At 41.1% G+C, this 13,493-nt stretch overlaps 1 protein-coding gene across 1 annotated transcript; it reads left to right on the top strand.

The window, feature by feature from the left end:
• The first annotated feature begins 473 nt into the window (after positions 1-473).
• On the top strand, positions 474-13,199 carry LOC133831934 (uncharacterized). The gene is made up of 6 exons (XM_062262336.1): positions 474-567; positions 11,373-11,759; positions 12,015-12,454; positions 12,540-12,594; positions 12,709-12,949; positions 13,055-13,199. Exons 1-6 carry the CDS (start codon positions 474-476, stop codon positions 13,197-13,199), a joined length of 1,362 nt encoding a protein of 453 aa, XP_062118320.1.
• The last annotated feature ends 294 nt before the right edge of the window (positions 13,200-13,493 follow it).

The following is a 13,493-nucleotide window of genomic DNA, read 5'->3' as shown; positions in this document are numbered from 1 at the left end:
GGAAATACAAAGCACCGGTATTGCCAGTTTATACAGAAAAGGCAGACCCGGTAAGACACGTTAGAAAGTTTGAAGATCAGATGGAGCTGCTTGGGGTGAGTGATGACTACCGCTGCAAAGTCTTCCCCACCACATTGTCAGACACTGCCCAGGAGTGGTACTGGAAGTTCAAACCAAACTCCATCACCTCTTGGGAGAGCTTTAGGAAGGAGTTCTGCAGGCAGTTCAGTACTGCCCGAACCCCTCCTGTTTATGCCAACCATTTGGTGGATATTAGGCAGGGTAAAGATGAGTCTCTCAAGAATTACATTCAAAGGTTCATGAGAGAAGCTAACCGAGCTATCGCGGTTGGAGATGAGGGGAAGATGGTGGCGATCTCTTCCGGTATTATCTACCGAAGTCCTTTGTGGGACAGTATCCATCGCCATCCAATTTCAACTTTACAACAGTTTTTAGACCGAGCAGATAAATACATGAAGTTGGACGATGCTATTGAGAAGGGAGAGAATGGGTTGAACAATCCAAGTGGATCAAGTGATACTCCGAAGGATAGCGGAAATGATCAAGGTGGTAGTAAGAAACGTGGGAATAATGGGTCTGACCGCCGCAGTGAGAAAAAGGCTAAGTCAGGATCAAACGACAAGCCAACGAAGTATGAACCTCGATTCACCAACTACACCACTCTTTCGGCGACCCGGGCAGAATCTATCTAGCCAGTCATCAGGATGTCCCTTACCGGAAACCCCCACCAATCAAGAAGGAGATGAGTAAGAGGGATATGAACAAGTTCTGTCGTTTTCATGGAGACTATGGTCACGACACGAATGAGTGTAATCACCTTAAAGATGAGATAGAGTTTCTCCTCCGGTCGGGGAAGCTAAAAAAGTACCGAGCAGAGAAGACCCAAGGAGAGGGGAGCAACAATAATCCTGGGTTCAAGCGGCAACGGTCCCCACCTTTGCAACCTGAACCTGTAGACTTCACATTAGATACTATATGTGGAGGACCACATCTTGCTGGAGATTGCAACAAGGCGAGGGAGAGGTATGCTCGCACCCTTCGTCATGAGTTGGATGCGGCATCCACCTTCGAGGTTATGACGGTGGAGGAGCGACCACCAAAGAACCCAAGGTATGAAAGTGAGTCCCTCACTTTTACTGAGGAAGATGCTAAACATGTGAGGTATCCTCACAATGACCCTCTTGTTGTGACAGTCCAAATAGCTAATATGAAGGTGAAAAGATGTCTGGTTGATACAGGAAGCTCCGTAAACATTATTTATAAGTCCTCTTTTGAAAAGATGAAGCTATCCATCAATGATTTGAAGCCGTGCTCTCACGTCATTTATGGGTTTACTGGAGAAGGACTGTCACCAACTGGGACAATCAAGTTACCAGTCACGACAGGGGAAGCTCCCAAGCATGAAACTTCAATGATTGAGTTTTTGATTGTTGACTGCCCGTCCGCCTACAATGTGGTTATTGGTCGACCACTACTCACCAACTTGCATGCGGTAGTTTCAATTTGGCACCTATCCATGAAGTTCCTGACCAGCGCTGGCATAGGCTATGTCCAAGGAGACCAAAGGGAGGCTAGGGAGTGCTATAATGCCTCGATAGCTAAGGCGAAGAAAGGTGCCAAGGAAAACAACATGATTGTATGTGTTGAGAGAGAGGAGGTGGATGAGATGGATGTAGACCAGAGTCTTGTAGTAGTGAACGATGAAGAGATGTTAGAGGAGTGTGGCCAGGAGAGCACTCCTAGTTTGAAAAAGCAGAAGACCCCATCCGGTGATGAAGTCACCAAATAGGGCGTTGCCCAAAGCAAGGGAAGAGATTTTGATCCTCGCTTTGGGAATTATGAGAGTGATGTGGGACCCTCCGAGGAGTTAGAGGAGGTCCCTATAGATGAGAATGACCTGACGAGAGGGGTCAAGATTGGAAAGAAGTTGAAAGATGAGGTGAGAGCACAGCTGATAGAATTCTTGCGAAGGAATCAAGATGTCTTCGCCTGGTCTCACAAGGATATGGTGGGTATCTCACCAACTGTGATCAGCCACGTGCTCAACGTGAATGAAGGATATCCAGCGGTGCAGCAGAAGAGGAGATTGCTTGACAAGGATCGAGCAAAGGCTCTTAAGGAGGAGGTAGAGCGATTGAAGGAGAATGGGTTTATCAGAGAGGCATACTACCCAGCTTGGGTTTCAAACCCAGTGTTGGTGCCCAAACCCAATGGAAAGTGGAGGACTTGTGTAGATTTTACTGATCTAAACAAATTGTGCCCAAAGGATTGCTTTCCTTTACCGAGAATAGACCAGTTGGTAGATGCAACCTCTGGCCACGAGACCTTGTCCTTCATGGATGCGTATTCGGGGTACAACCAGAACAGCATGCATCCTCCTGATGAAGAGCATACCAGCTTCCGAACAGATATAGGGCTATACTGCTATAGGGTCATGCCCTTCGGATTGAAGAATGCAGAAGCTACCTACCAGCGCTTGGTGAATGGTATGTTTCATGACTTAATCAGCAAGAGCATGGAGGTATACGTAGACGATATGCTGGTGAAGTCAAAGGAAGCTGGGGGGCACGTGCGAGACTTAGAGGAGTGCTTTGCAATATTGAGGAAGTATAACATGAAGTTAAACCCCCTCAAGTGTTCATTTGGAGTGGGTTCTGGAAAATTCCTTGGGTTTATTGTTAACTCCCGAGGAGTAGAGGCAAACCCAGAGAAGATCAAGGCTCTCATAGAGATGAAGTCTCCAACAAGAATAAAGGATGTGCAAAGCTTGACTGGGCGGATTGCGGCTCTAAGCAGGTTCGTTTCGAAATCAATGGACAAGTGCGTGCCGTTTTTTAACCTGCTTAAAGGAGGCAAGAAGTTTGAGTGGACCGCAGAGTGTGAACAAGCTTTCCAGGCGATAAAGGAGAATTTGGCCCAACCTCTTGTTCTTTCCAAGCCAGTTGATGGAGAAGACCTATTTATGTACCTAGCAGTCACGGAGCATGCTGTTAGTGTTGCCTTAGTACGTGAGGAGGATAAGGTGCAGCACCCGGTATATTATGTTTGCAAGCGATTGATAGGAGCGGAGTCCCGGTATCCCATGATCGAGAAGTTGGCTTACTGCTTGGTACTTGCATCACGAAAATTGCGGCCATACTTCCAAGCACACCCCATTAAGGTCCTTACTGACCAGCCTCTACGCCAAGTTTTACAGAAGCCGAAGTCGTCTGGTCGTCTACTTAAATGGGCAGTTGAGCTAGGCCAATTTGCAATCAAGTACCAACCGAGGATTGCTATTAAAGGTCAAGCTTTGGCAGATTTCATCGCTGAATGTACCGGAATCGCTGATGTTCCCGACCAGCAAGAGAGTGTTACTGGACAAAAAGAAGAAATCCCTACTTGGCAACTTTTTGTTGATGGGTCGTCAAATGAGCACCATTCAGGAGCCGGGATTATACTAGTCACACCAGAGAAGCACTAAATTCATTGTGCACTAAGATTCAGATTTAATGCTTCTAACAATGAGGCGGAGTATGAGGCCCTCTTAGCAGGCTTGCGACTGGTTAGAGATGTACGTGCCCGGTCGGTGGAGATAAATAGTGATTCCCAATTGGTGGTCTATCAAGTATTGGGGGAATATCAGGCTAGGGGCCTACGCATGGTGGCATACTTAAACAAAACCAAAGATTTGCTAGCCCAGTTCGAGGAGTATACCATCATGCTAGTCCCACGGGAGCATAATTCCAATGCAGATGCTCTAGCAAAGCTTGCTAGTGCAAAAGACGCCGAAACTCTGAATATAGTACCGGTAGAATACTTGGCGGAGCCGAGCATTGATAAACAAGAGGCCATGCTGATCATGATAGCCGACACCTGGATGACTCCCATCATTGCTTACCTTGAGCAAGGGACCCTCCCAGATGGTCGTAATGAAGCAAGGAAGGTTATGAGGCAAGCTGCTAGATACACCATGGTAGATGGAGTGTTGTATAGGAGAGGGTATTCCCTACCTTTACTCAGGTGCATAACACCCGACCAGTCAAAGAACTTACTAGCTGAGGTGCATGAGGGGTTTTGTGGAGATCATACTGGGGGGCAGAGTCTATCTAAAAAGATCTTGAGGCAAGGATTTTTCTGGCCTACCATGAACGAGGACTCTATGGAATACGTGCGGAGGTGTGACAAATGCCAAAGATTTTCTAAAGTGCCCAGAGTGCCCCCAAATGTCTTGAAGCAAATGCAAAGTCTGTGGCCTTTTGCAGTGTGGGGTATTGATCTGATTGGGAAGTTTCCCAAAGGAAAAGGAGGAGTGCAGTTTGCAGTGGTCACGGTAGATTATTTTACTAAGTGGATTAGGGTATTACCGACTGATCGGGGCTGAACCACTATAAAATCTCTGGTGTTATCTACTTTCATTGATTAAACTGTCTGTTGTCGTTTACATTCTCTGGAAGGTTTGTCGTTATTGACGTTCTCACGTCGTTGACTAAAAACACAGTCAACAATGGTAAATAAAAAAAGTGGTATTTATTGATGTGCCAAATTTGACCTATGCTATATTTTGTGTAAAATTTGTCACAACTTTTAGCATGTGCCAAATTTGACACACTTTTTGGAACACCATTGGAGTCATATTTTTTGTAAGATGTGCTAAATATAACATTGCACCTGTAAAACCTGAGGACATTTCAGGTTGAAAATTCAAACAGAAAAAAATATATAATCTAATATATGTTAGGAAAAAGTAAATGGCCTCAATGTAAATGGTAAAAAAACTCTTACTACTCTAAGCAAAATAGTACAAATAAACAAGGATTGATTAAATAAGATTACAACTCTATGACTGAAATTACAAATAAAATAAGAGAAGAAGTAGAAGAAGAGAATAGAGAAATACAACTCTAAACAAAAGATACAAATAAAGTAATAGTGTTTGTAACAAAAAGAAATAAAAAGATTACAACTATAAACAAGAAATACAAGTAAATAAGAAAAGAAGAATAAGATGAAAAGCAATTGTAGAAAAGAAACAATAAGAACAAAAAGAAAGAACACTCTGACTCACACCACCAAAGTCAAGAGAATTGGGGATCACCAACTTGAACAAGGTTTGCAACCTTTGTCCAAAAGCTTATTTCCCCCTAACTCAAGCACTAAGGGAACTCTCACAATTTGGAAATAGATCTGTGGAATAATCAAGCATCTAGGTGTTTTCTAGCCAAGTGCTCTAGTGGATAGAAAAGTTGTCTCTTACAAGTGAGCAATAGGCTACTATTTATAGAGTTTTGAGACACCCTTTGAATTTTAAATTCCACCAACTCCCATGGTTGTTACCAATGATTAATTGGATGTTTATAGAATTAAAAAAGAGATTTGGGAGTTATTTGAGTTGTTAAAGCCATTCAAGAAAATTAGAAAAAACTAAAAAATGGTAGCCAGCCTTTCTGGCCGCAGTCGTGGCTCTCTATTGTAGAGTCCAAGAACTTTACTTAGCTAGGTAGTAGTAGTAGCTAGTAGCTAGTAGTAGTAGCTAGTAGCTAGTAGTAGTTATAGTATGTTTATTACTATGGATTTTGGTTCAAGCCGGGACTTAGTTGGACACTCGTAGCAACACTTATAGATTTTATAAGTTTAACCTATAGTTTAAGAATATTAATTATAACATAAGGTATGATTAATATAACTGATTATGAATATGATATTTCTTATACTATAAGGTTTAGATAGACCCAATAAGAGAATGACACTTGTCATGTGCATGTTTATTAAGAAATTAAGTATTTTTGAGGAATAGTTTATTAAGAGTAATATTTGAAAATCTCAGAGTCTGCCAGCAGCTTTGAAATCGTTATAGGACTCAGTCAAAGATGTTTACTCAATTCAAATTAGGCTGAAAAAGTGCAATTACGTGTATAATATTTCAGTGTATGCCGATATATCGCAGCTCTAGGGGGCGATATATCGCCACTCGGGGAATACGAAAAACACGTAACTTCGCACGAACACTTCGACGAGCCTTGGGAACATAAGCCCAGGCGATATATCGCCTACCATGGGCGATATATCGGCTCTAGGGCAGGTTTTTCAAACAATTTTGAAACCGAGCTCATTTTATTCCATAACCTCTTGATAAGCCCATAATCTTTTTGACCGAGTCTTAAGCCTCTACTGAACGAATATTCAAATGTTTTTCAATTAAAAATTCATTATTTTTATTCAAGCTAAAAGAAGATCTTTTCATTCTTGAACTCTATAAATAGGACCTAGTACCTAGCCATTTCTTTCATTCTTCAAGCTGAGTTCAGAGCCTTCAAGCTGCTAGGTTTACTTTAGAGTGTTAAACACTTGGGTTGAGGTTATAAGCTTTATCATCTTAAGCTTATTAAACACTTGGGAAGTAAGGTTAATAGTGTGTATTTCGATATCGAGGTGTAGTTCGGTTATAGAGCATTCAAAGGTATTCATATTCCTAGTTCATTTATGTATGTTTTTATAGTTTTTCTCTACTTAATTCCTAACTCGCTGTTTTCATTCGTGGTTAGGCATCTAAGTTCTTTGAACTTGAGGTTCTTGTCGATAAGTACCTTCTCGGTGGTTTAGTTCATTCATTTTCATCTCTTTCTTTTAGAATACTCACCTTTCTATTAATGGTTTTTAGGAGTGTTCCAAAATCTCGTCCTTGTTCTCACATCCTGGTATTTTGTAAGGAAAATAGGATAGTTATCATATGCTTATATGATTATGCTATAGTATGTTTTATATATGTTATGATATATGTATGGTTTGGGGCTTATAGTTGCTTAAATAGCAAACCCTAACACTTTTATGTTATTGGGGCTTATAGTTGCTTAGCTAGCAAACCTCATTGTAGTATGAGGCTTATAGTTGCTTAGTTAGCAAACCCTAATAATTACCATGTACATGGGTTAGAATTGTGATATATGTTTATAGTATATGTTATATGTTTATAGTTTATGTTTATGTTTATGTTTATGTTGCATGCTTCTAGTAGATTTTCCTTGCTGGGCATTAGACTCATTCCTTTATGTTATATGTGCAGGAAAATAATTATGGCAGTGGGAAGATTCTTGGCAGCTTGGGAATGTGTATTAAGGGAGAATGGATTCGGTGGACTGCGTAAACGATTCGAGGACGAAGTTGTTTAAGTATTTTAAATTATGATTTCTATATTTCTGCACTTGATTTTGTAACCAATTTATTTAAGATTTAAGTCATGTTTTATTTCATTTTCAAACAATGGGATCCCATATCCTAACCGAATCTTTATGTATTTCAACCTTTGCCTTACAATTTTTTTATAAAGTTATGAATGTTTTACATGTATGTTTCCTTAAGATTAGTATCTATGTATAGTAGATATTAATGGTCCAAAGTCTAGAATAAGTTGGGTCATTACATCTATCACCCTGGTCGCGGCCACCAATGCCCCTAATCGCGGCCGCTGACCTTTTCCAGCACACAACTTTGTGCTATTTTTTCCAAATGGTTTCAAACAATTCACAATTGATTTTGTAACCTCCAAACACATTATTGGGGTTAAAACCAAATCTCCAACAACCATTGCACTTATGGCTTTGAGAAATTCAAATCAAAATTGTGTAATAACAAATCTACACAATAATGGGCAATATTTAAGAGTTGCAAATTTGTTACTGAAACTGTAACTCTCAAATATGTTACACATTTGTATTACACAATGTACAATGTTGTAACTCTCATTTGTATGTTATAACATATGACACTCTTTGTCATGTTTATTTAATCTAAACATTATATTATAAAATAATATAACAATATATAAGTGGTGGGACCCACTTCCTTTTATATTCAGATTTTTTTTTCTTTTTCTTCTCCATCCCCGACCCTTCTTCTTTTCTTTTCTCTCTGTAACAACCCATGACAAGGACCAGTTCAGCCACCCATCAAATTGCCATTCTAGCCACGCGTCAGGTCTGCACCATTAGTGGTTGACAACGAACTCATCCCCAAAGTTTGGTGGCCATCGGAGTGGAGACACACCTAGACGAAAACTTTGAAGTTTCACTGTGAAACTTTGAACACGTTTTCCGGCTAGCTTCGGTCACTACTCGATGAATGGGTGGTACCGTTGGAACCAGCATGAAGAGAGGAACATCAGCCACTAAGTCATTCTGGTCAACTTGCCATTTTTCTCAAGCAAGATTTTGGGTATCTCCGCCCCTTTGGGAGCGTTTTCGGTGATATCAGCGATTTTTTAGGCTAATGAGTTGTATATTTGTGATATACTCATCGATGGGGTCATTTTGATATATGCCATGCCTACCTTCGTTGACATTGCCGATGCACCGCTCACTAGCGCCACCAACCGCTATTGTGCATCACTTGGGTGAGGTTCTAGAACTTGAAATTTTAAATATGGTCATATTATATATCATTGGACACGATTTTGAATAAGGAATGCAACGATGATAATCGTTTGCTCATTTGATGCATGTAGGAAAAATGCGATATTAAAATTGGACTAAATCACTCTAGGGTCATCGTTAAGCTTAGGAGTGCCGCTTTGGACTCGGATTGACAATTCTAACGAGGTAGAGACTCAACTTGATTATTGGACTTATTTTATATGTATCAAATAGCATTAGACATATTCCAATTTTTTTATTTATAAAATGTTTGAATAATTGAAAACTTAACCTACATGCTTTTATGGACTGTTCTGAGGGCACTGAGTGCCAAATACATTTTTTATATGCTTATCTATGCAGGTTATGATATTTGAGTTTTATTCATATGAAGTCGTTATGCTGCCCAATTTATTAAAATAAAGGGAATATGTTCTTTTGTTGTTATATTTGTCTGCATTTGGTTATACTGTTGAGAGTCATATTGATCATGATTTGTGCATATTGTTGTTTCATGGCCTAGTCTTCGTGTCATCATAGGTAGGTCAGGTGTTCACCCACCTGTTGGTGCAAAGACCTAGTATCTGTATACATGATGTGATCTGAGCCACCTTGTTGATCCCCAAATTGGTCAACGACACGGAGTCAGATAAACAATATAAAAGGAGATGAAAACACGAAGAAATTCAAATGGAAAAGCAAATGACACAAACAATTTATAGTGGTTTGGCCTCAATTGGATGGTAATGACCTATGTTCACTTAGTGTTCTTATTGATGTAGAGTCCCAATACTGTGATCAGTGAACTAGGCTTCACGAGTTTCACAAGCCTTGGGAGAATTACAACTTTGGTGAATAATCACACTCTAATTTTCTCTCGGTATTCAAAGATCGTACCGTAAAAAAAAAAAGTCATTTTCCTTGAGCCCTTTGATTCTTATTTATAGGCTCAAGAAGCTTACATGGGCTAGTGAACCTTAATTACAATTAAGACTTGCGTATCTAGGCAATAAAAGAAATTACAATTAACGCATAATTATAGAATTACATAAATAAGGGAAAGTATGTGACCAGGCTGGTCGCACATAAGTACGATGCTTGTTAAACCAATAACTTTTTGGCCGATGACTGAGCAGGATATATTCATTTAAAGCCGCCATGTGTCTGTCATGCACAGGTCAATCCTGCCACGTCATCATGGTCCATTTTTGGGTAAACATTTGCCCCCCAAGTTTATTTTAATGCGACCAGCATAAAATAAACTTAGACAACAGACCTTTCATATGCCTTGTCAAATATGTCAGAGTCGTCCATGCCTTCTGGAAAAAGGAAACCAATCATATCATTGTAGTTTCCCAAAAGTGGTTTGACGGCTATTACACTTACCCATGCCTCGAAAAATCACCTCTCATGATTACCTCTGTAAACGTGCTTCGACCAATATATATAGCCTTTCATATTTACCTTTTACCTCTTACTTTCTATCTTTTTCTCAAGAACACTGAAGAACAAAACGCTTCAAACCCAGAAGACCCAAATGATCCCAATGATCCACGGAGTTTTTTCCCATCCATTCATCATCTCGGAAGTTTGCACTAATCTTTATCCAAGTAAGTTTCTTGAACGTCTCTGTCGTTAGACTGCCATGCGATATTTAATTTCTGGTTTGTTTCGGACTTTGAGTTTCTGAATGTTCTTGAAAACCAATTTGGGGTAAATGGGTACGTAGGTCTGAGGATGATAAGATAAGAAAATAACACTATATGAGGCTTAAGAATCAGTTTGAGAGTTAGGATTATTAATTTAGGGGATAAAATTGAAGTAAAAATTCGACTTTCAAGCATGCAGAAAAAACTGGGTTTTTCCCGCCCTTTCAGAGTATAGAAGTTTTTCCTGAAAAACTTTTCACTTCTGCTTTTTAATTCGTTTTCCAAACTATTCGCATAGAATTTAATGTTTTTGTTAGAATGTTGCTGGTCGTATAAAAGATTAACTTTTATACACGAGCAACGTTATTCCAACTTTTCCACTTTCTTGGTCTATTGGCCGTAGATTCTCATCTCCCCTTCTCTATTCGCAGATTTTCATGTGCGACCCGTGGGGAGGTTAGAGGCTGGTCGATGAAGACTTGCTCAAACAGTTGCTTGAAGATCAGAAGCAGCCTTCGCTGCTAATCCCAGAAATTCCCTTTTCTCATAACCATTCAAATAGACCTTCGACCAGTCCAACAAACATGGGTAGAGTAAAATCCACTGCTCAAAAGAAAAAGAAAACAACCTCTCCTCCTGCCAAACAGCCTGCTCCTCAGGCTGAAAATCCTTCGACCAACCCTTAACCTAAAAAATACTTCCCAGCCAGGAATCCAAACAAAAGCCCAACCTCGGGACGTCCTTCGACCAGAGCTCGAATGGTACGTGGTACCTCCTATCAACATTACAGCTAGGATGGTGGGGAATTATCTCAAGAAGTACAGACTTCCTGATATAACCTTAATTAAGCCTACAATCGACCAATGGACAAACCTGCCTGGGGGCGCCTTCAGCGCCTGGTCGAGATACCACATTGAGGCAGAGGCAACCTTGCCTCTTCATCCGTTTTTTCAGGGGGTGGCCAACTATTTCAAGGTCGCTCCCTTCCAAATTACCCCCAAATGGATATAGAGTGCTTTCTGCTCTCTATATCCTGTATAGCCATAAGTAGTGGCCCGTTCCTACGCTACATGAGATCAATTATTTGTTTGATCTCAAGTCCAACCCCAATCACAATAACACAGGGCTCTTCCACTTTTACCACTAGGAATCTACTCGCACTTTCCTGAGTGAGATCACCCACAAGTCCAATGTGGGAAAGTACTTCCAGGAGTACTTTTTAACACCAAATTTGGTCGCCAACAATCTGGCCTTCACTGAAGGAGGTAAATTATTTATTCAATTTGTCGCTTAATTTCCTTTAGCTTTTCTGCAGATTCCTTAGAACTTCAATGTCATTTAGGTTTGTGGCGTCGGCCAACTCCTACTCCAGAGATGGAGATACGAGCAACATCCTTGGGCAGCATGACCGACATAGAAAAAAGCGTCAATGAGATGGTCACGGAGAACAATCTAAGGCTAGTTGGCCTTCTGACGCCTCACCAGGATGTGAGGGAGTCAACTGCGAGGAGTGCTACCGGTGGAGGAGTTCCCATGCAGCACCAAGATGTGTCACAACCTCCAAGGAGGAGGACAATGGGAGTGGCCATCAGGGAACCCTCCAGCACCCTAGGAGCAGCTGCTGCCCCTGTTCCACCAGGGAAAGGCAAGCAGAAGGTTTCAGAACACCCTGAGCCTATTCTTGAATCCTCATATGAGAACAGTACTGACTTCTCACTCTTAGAAAGTTTACCCATTTCCTGTCATTTATTTGATGGGGATGAAAACTTTAAATACACACCTAATTTAAATTCAGACTTCTTCAAGGCAGTGAGTGAGTGTAGCAGTAGTACAATAAATAATGTAGTGACCAGTAGTTGTAGCTCGGGTATTTTACTTGTAATTTCTTTGAACTTATTTCCTTGATTTAGTAAGTATCTTCATCTATATTTACTGACCGTTCGCTTCTATTTTGCAGTCATGTCAGCTGAAGATCTGTTCGACCTGTACAGCGAACCTGAACCTGCTGCTCCTCCGAGCAAGAAAAAGTGGAGCAGGCAACACCTCGGAGAGAGCAGCAGCATCCCTCTAACAAAAAAGATTCAGATTGCGGATCCTCCAACACCAGCTTCTTCCAAGGAAACAACACCTCCTCCAGCTCCCATCGACCAGACATCTCCGCCAGCCCCTGTTGACCAGACACATCCTCCAGCGCCTGTTAACCAACCTCCTCCAACTCCTACTGATCAGACACCTCCTGATCAGACAGGAGAAGCTTTAAAAAACATTGTGCTTAGTTCATCCAAAGATAGGATGACTAAGTTATTGAGGCACCGACGCAGCCAAGAGGCCATCATCGGTACCGACACCATGGAGGTCGACCAGATCATTAACCGCGCTCTGAGCAAAGTGCTCAGCGTAAGTTGCCATTTACTGCTGAGCTTTATTTTTTTATCTTGTCCTTTTATTTCTACTAACAATTTTACCTTCTTACTGATCGTAGGGAGTTCTAACCATGAGCGCTAGCTGGCGTCGCTCGGGAGCCCTGACTGCTCAATGTGAGAAGAGACTTGGCGAGCAGCTTAAGGCGTCCGAGGACAGACACGCTGAGGAACTTAAAGCATCCGAGGCTAGACACGCAGAGTAGAAATATATCGAGCAACTCGAGGCAGCCGAGAAGAAAAACGCTGAGTTGCTCGAACAGAAGGCTAAGCTGTCCGAAGAGCTGAAACAGCACCAGGCTACTTTGATCAAAGCCATCGAAACTAAAGAGAAGTACAAGGAGGCTTCTTTGCTTAATTTTAAGGAAGCCTCAAAGCTTCAAGATGATCTGGTCATCAGCAGAAAAGAGACTGAGAGGTTGGAGGAACGCATCAAAGAGCGCGAGGAGACCAATGCCAGTAACCTAGAGAGGTACAAGGGAGGCACTTTCAGATGCTTTTATACGTTCTGGAAGCATAATTGTTAGGCGGACTTCAGCTATCTCTCAGAGCGTATGAGGTAGACTGAAATAAACAGGTGCCTGGCTCACCTTGAAGAGGAAGAGCGAGCGAGAGTTCCAGCATCCCCCGAAATCTCTTTGTCTATGGGAATCGATGGCATAGATAAGGAAATCGGGGCCTCCGTCGACCAGCAAACTCCTCAAGATCCTCCTGTTTCATAATTTTTCCTATTTTTATTTAACTTTGTAATTTGGGACACACGGACCTCGGTTCGTAGTGTCAAGACAATATAACCTTTCCTGCACAGGCAGCTTTTTCTTTTAAACAGAGAATTACATTCGAGCAGTAACTGCTCTCGGTGTAAAACAATTTACGTTTAATATTTAGATATTATAATACTTGCAATATATTACAATATCCTGTTTGCATGACCGAACTTAGCATAGTACTTTGGCTTGATTTAACAAAATTTAAACAAATTTTTTTAAAAAAATACTCTAAGTACTGTAGCATGC

The sequence above is a fragment of the Humulus lupulus genome, chromosome 4 (genome assembly GCF_963169125.1).
Source record: "Humulus lupulus chromosome 4, drHumLupu1.1, whole genome shotgun sequence".
Taxonomy (NCBI): domain Eukaryota; kingdom Viridiplantae; phylum Streptophyta; class Magnoliopsida; order Rosales; family Cannabaceae; genus Humulus; species Humulus lupulus.
Note: the sequence above shows the minus strand (reverse complement) of the source record. Positions and strands in the feature narration are given on the sequence as shown.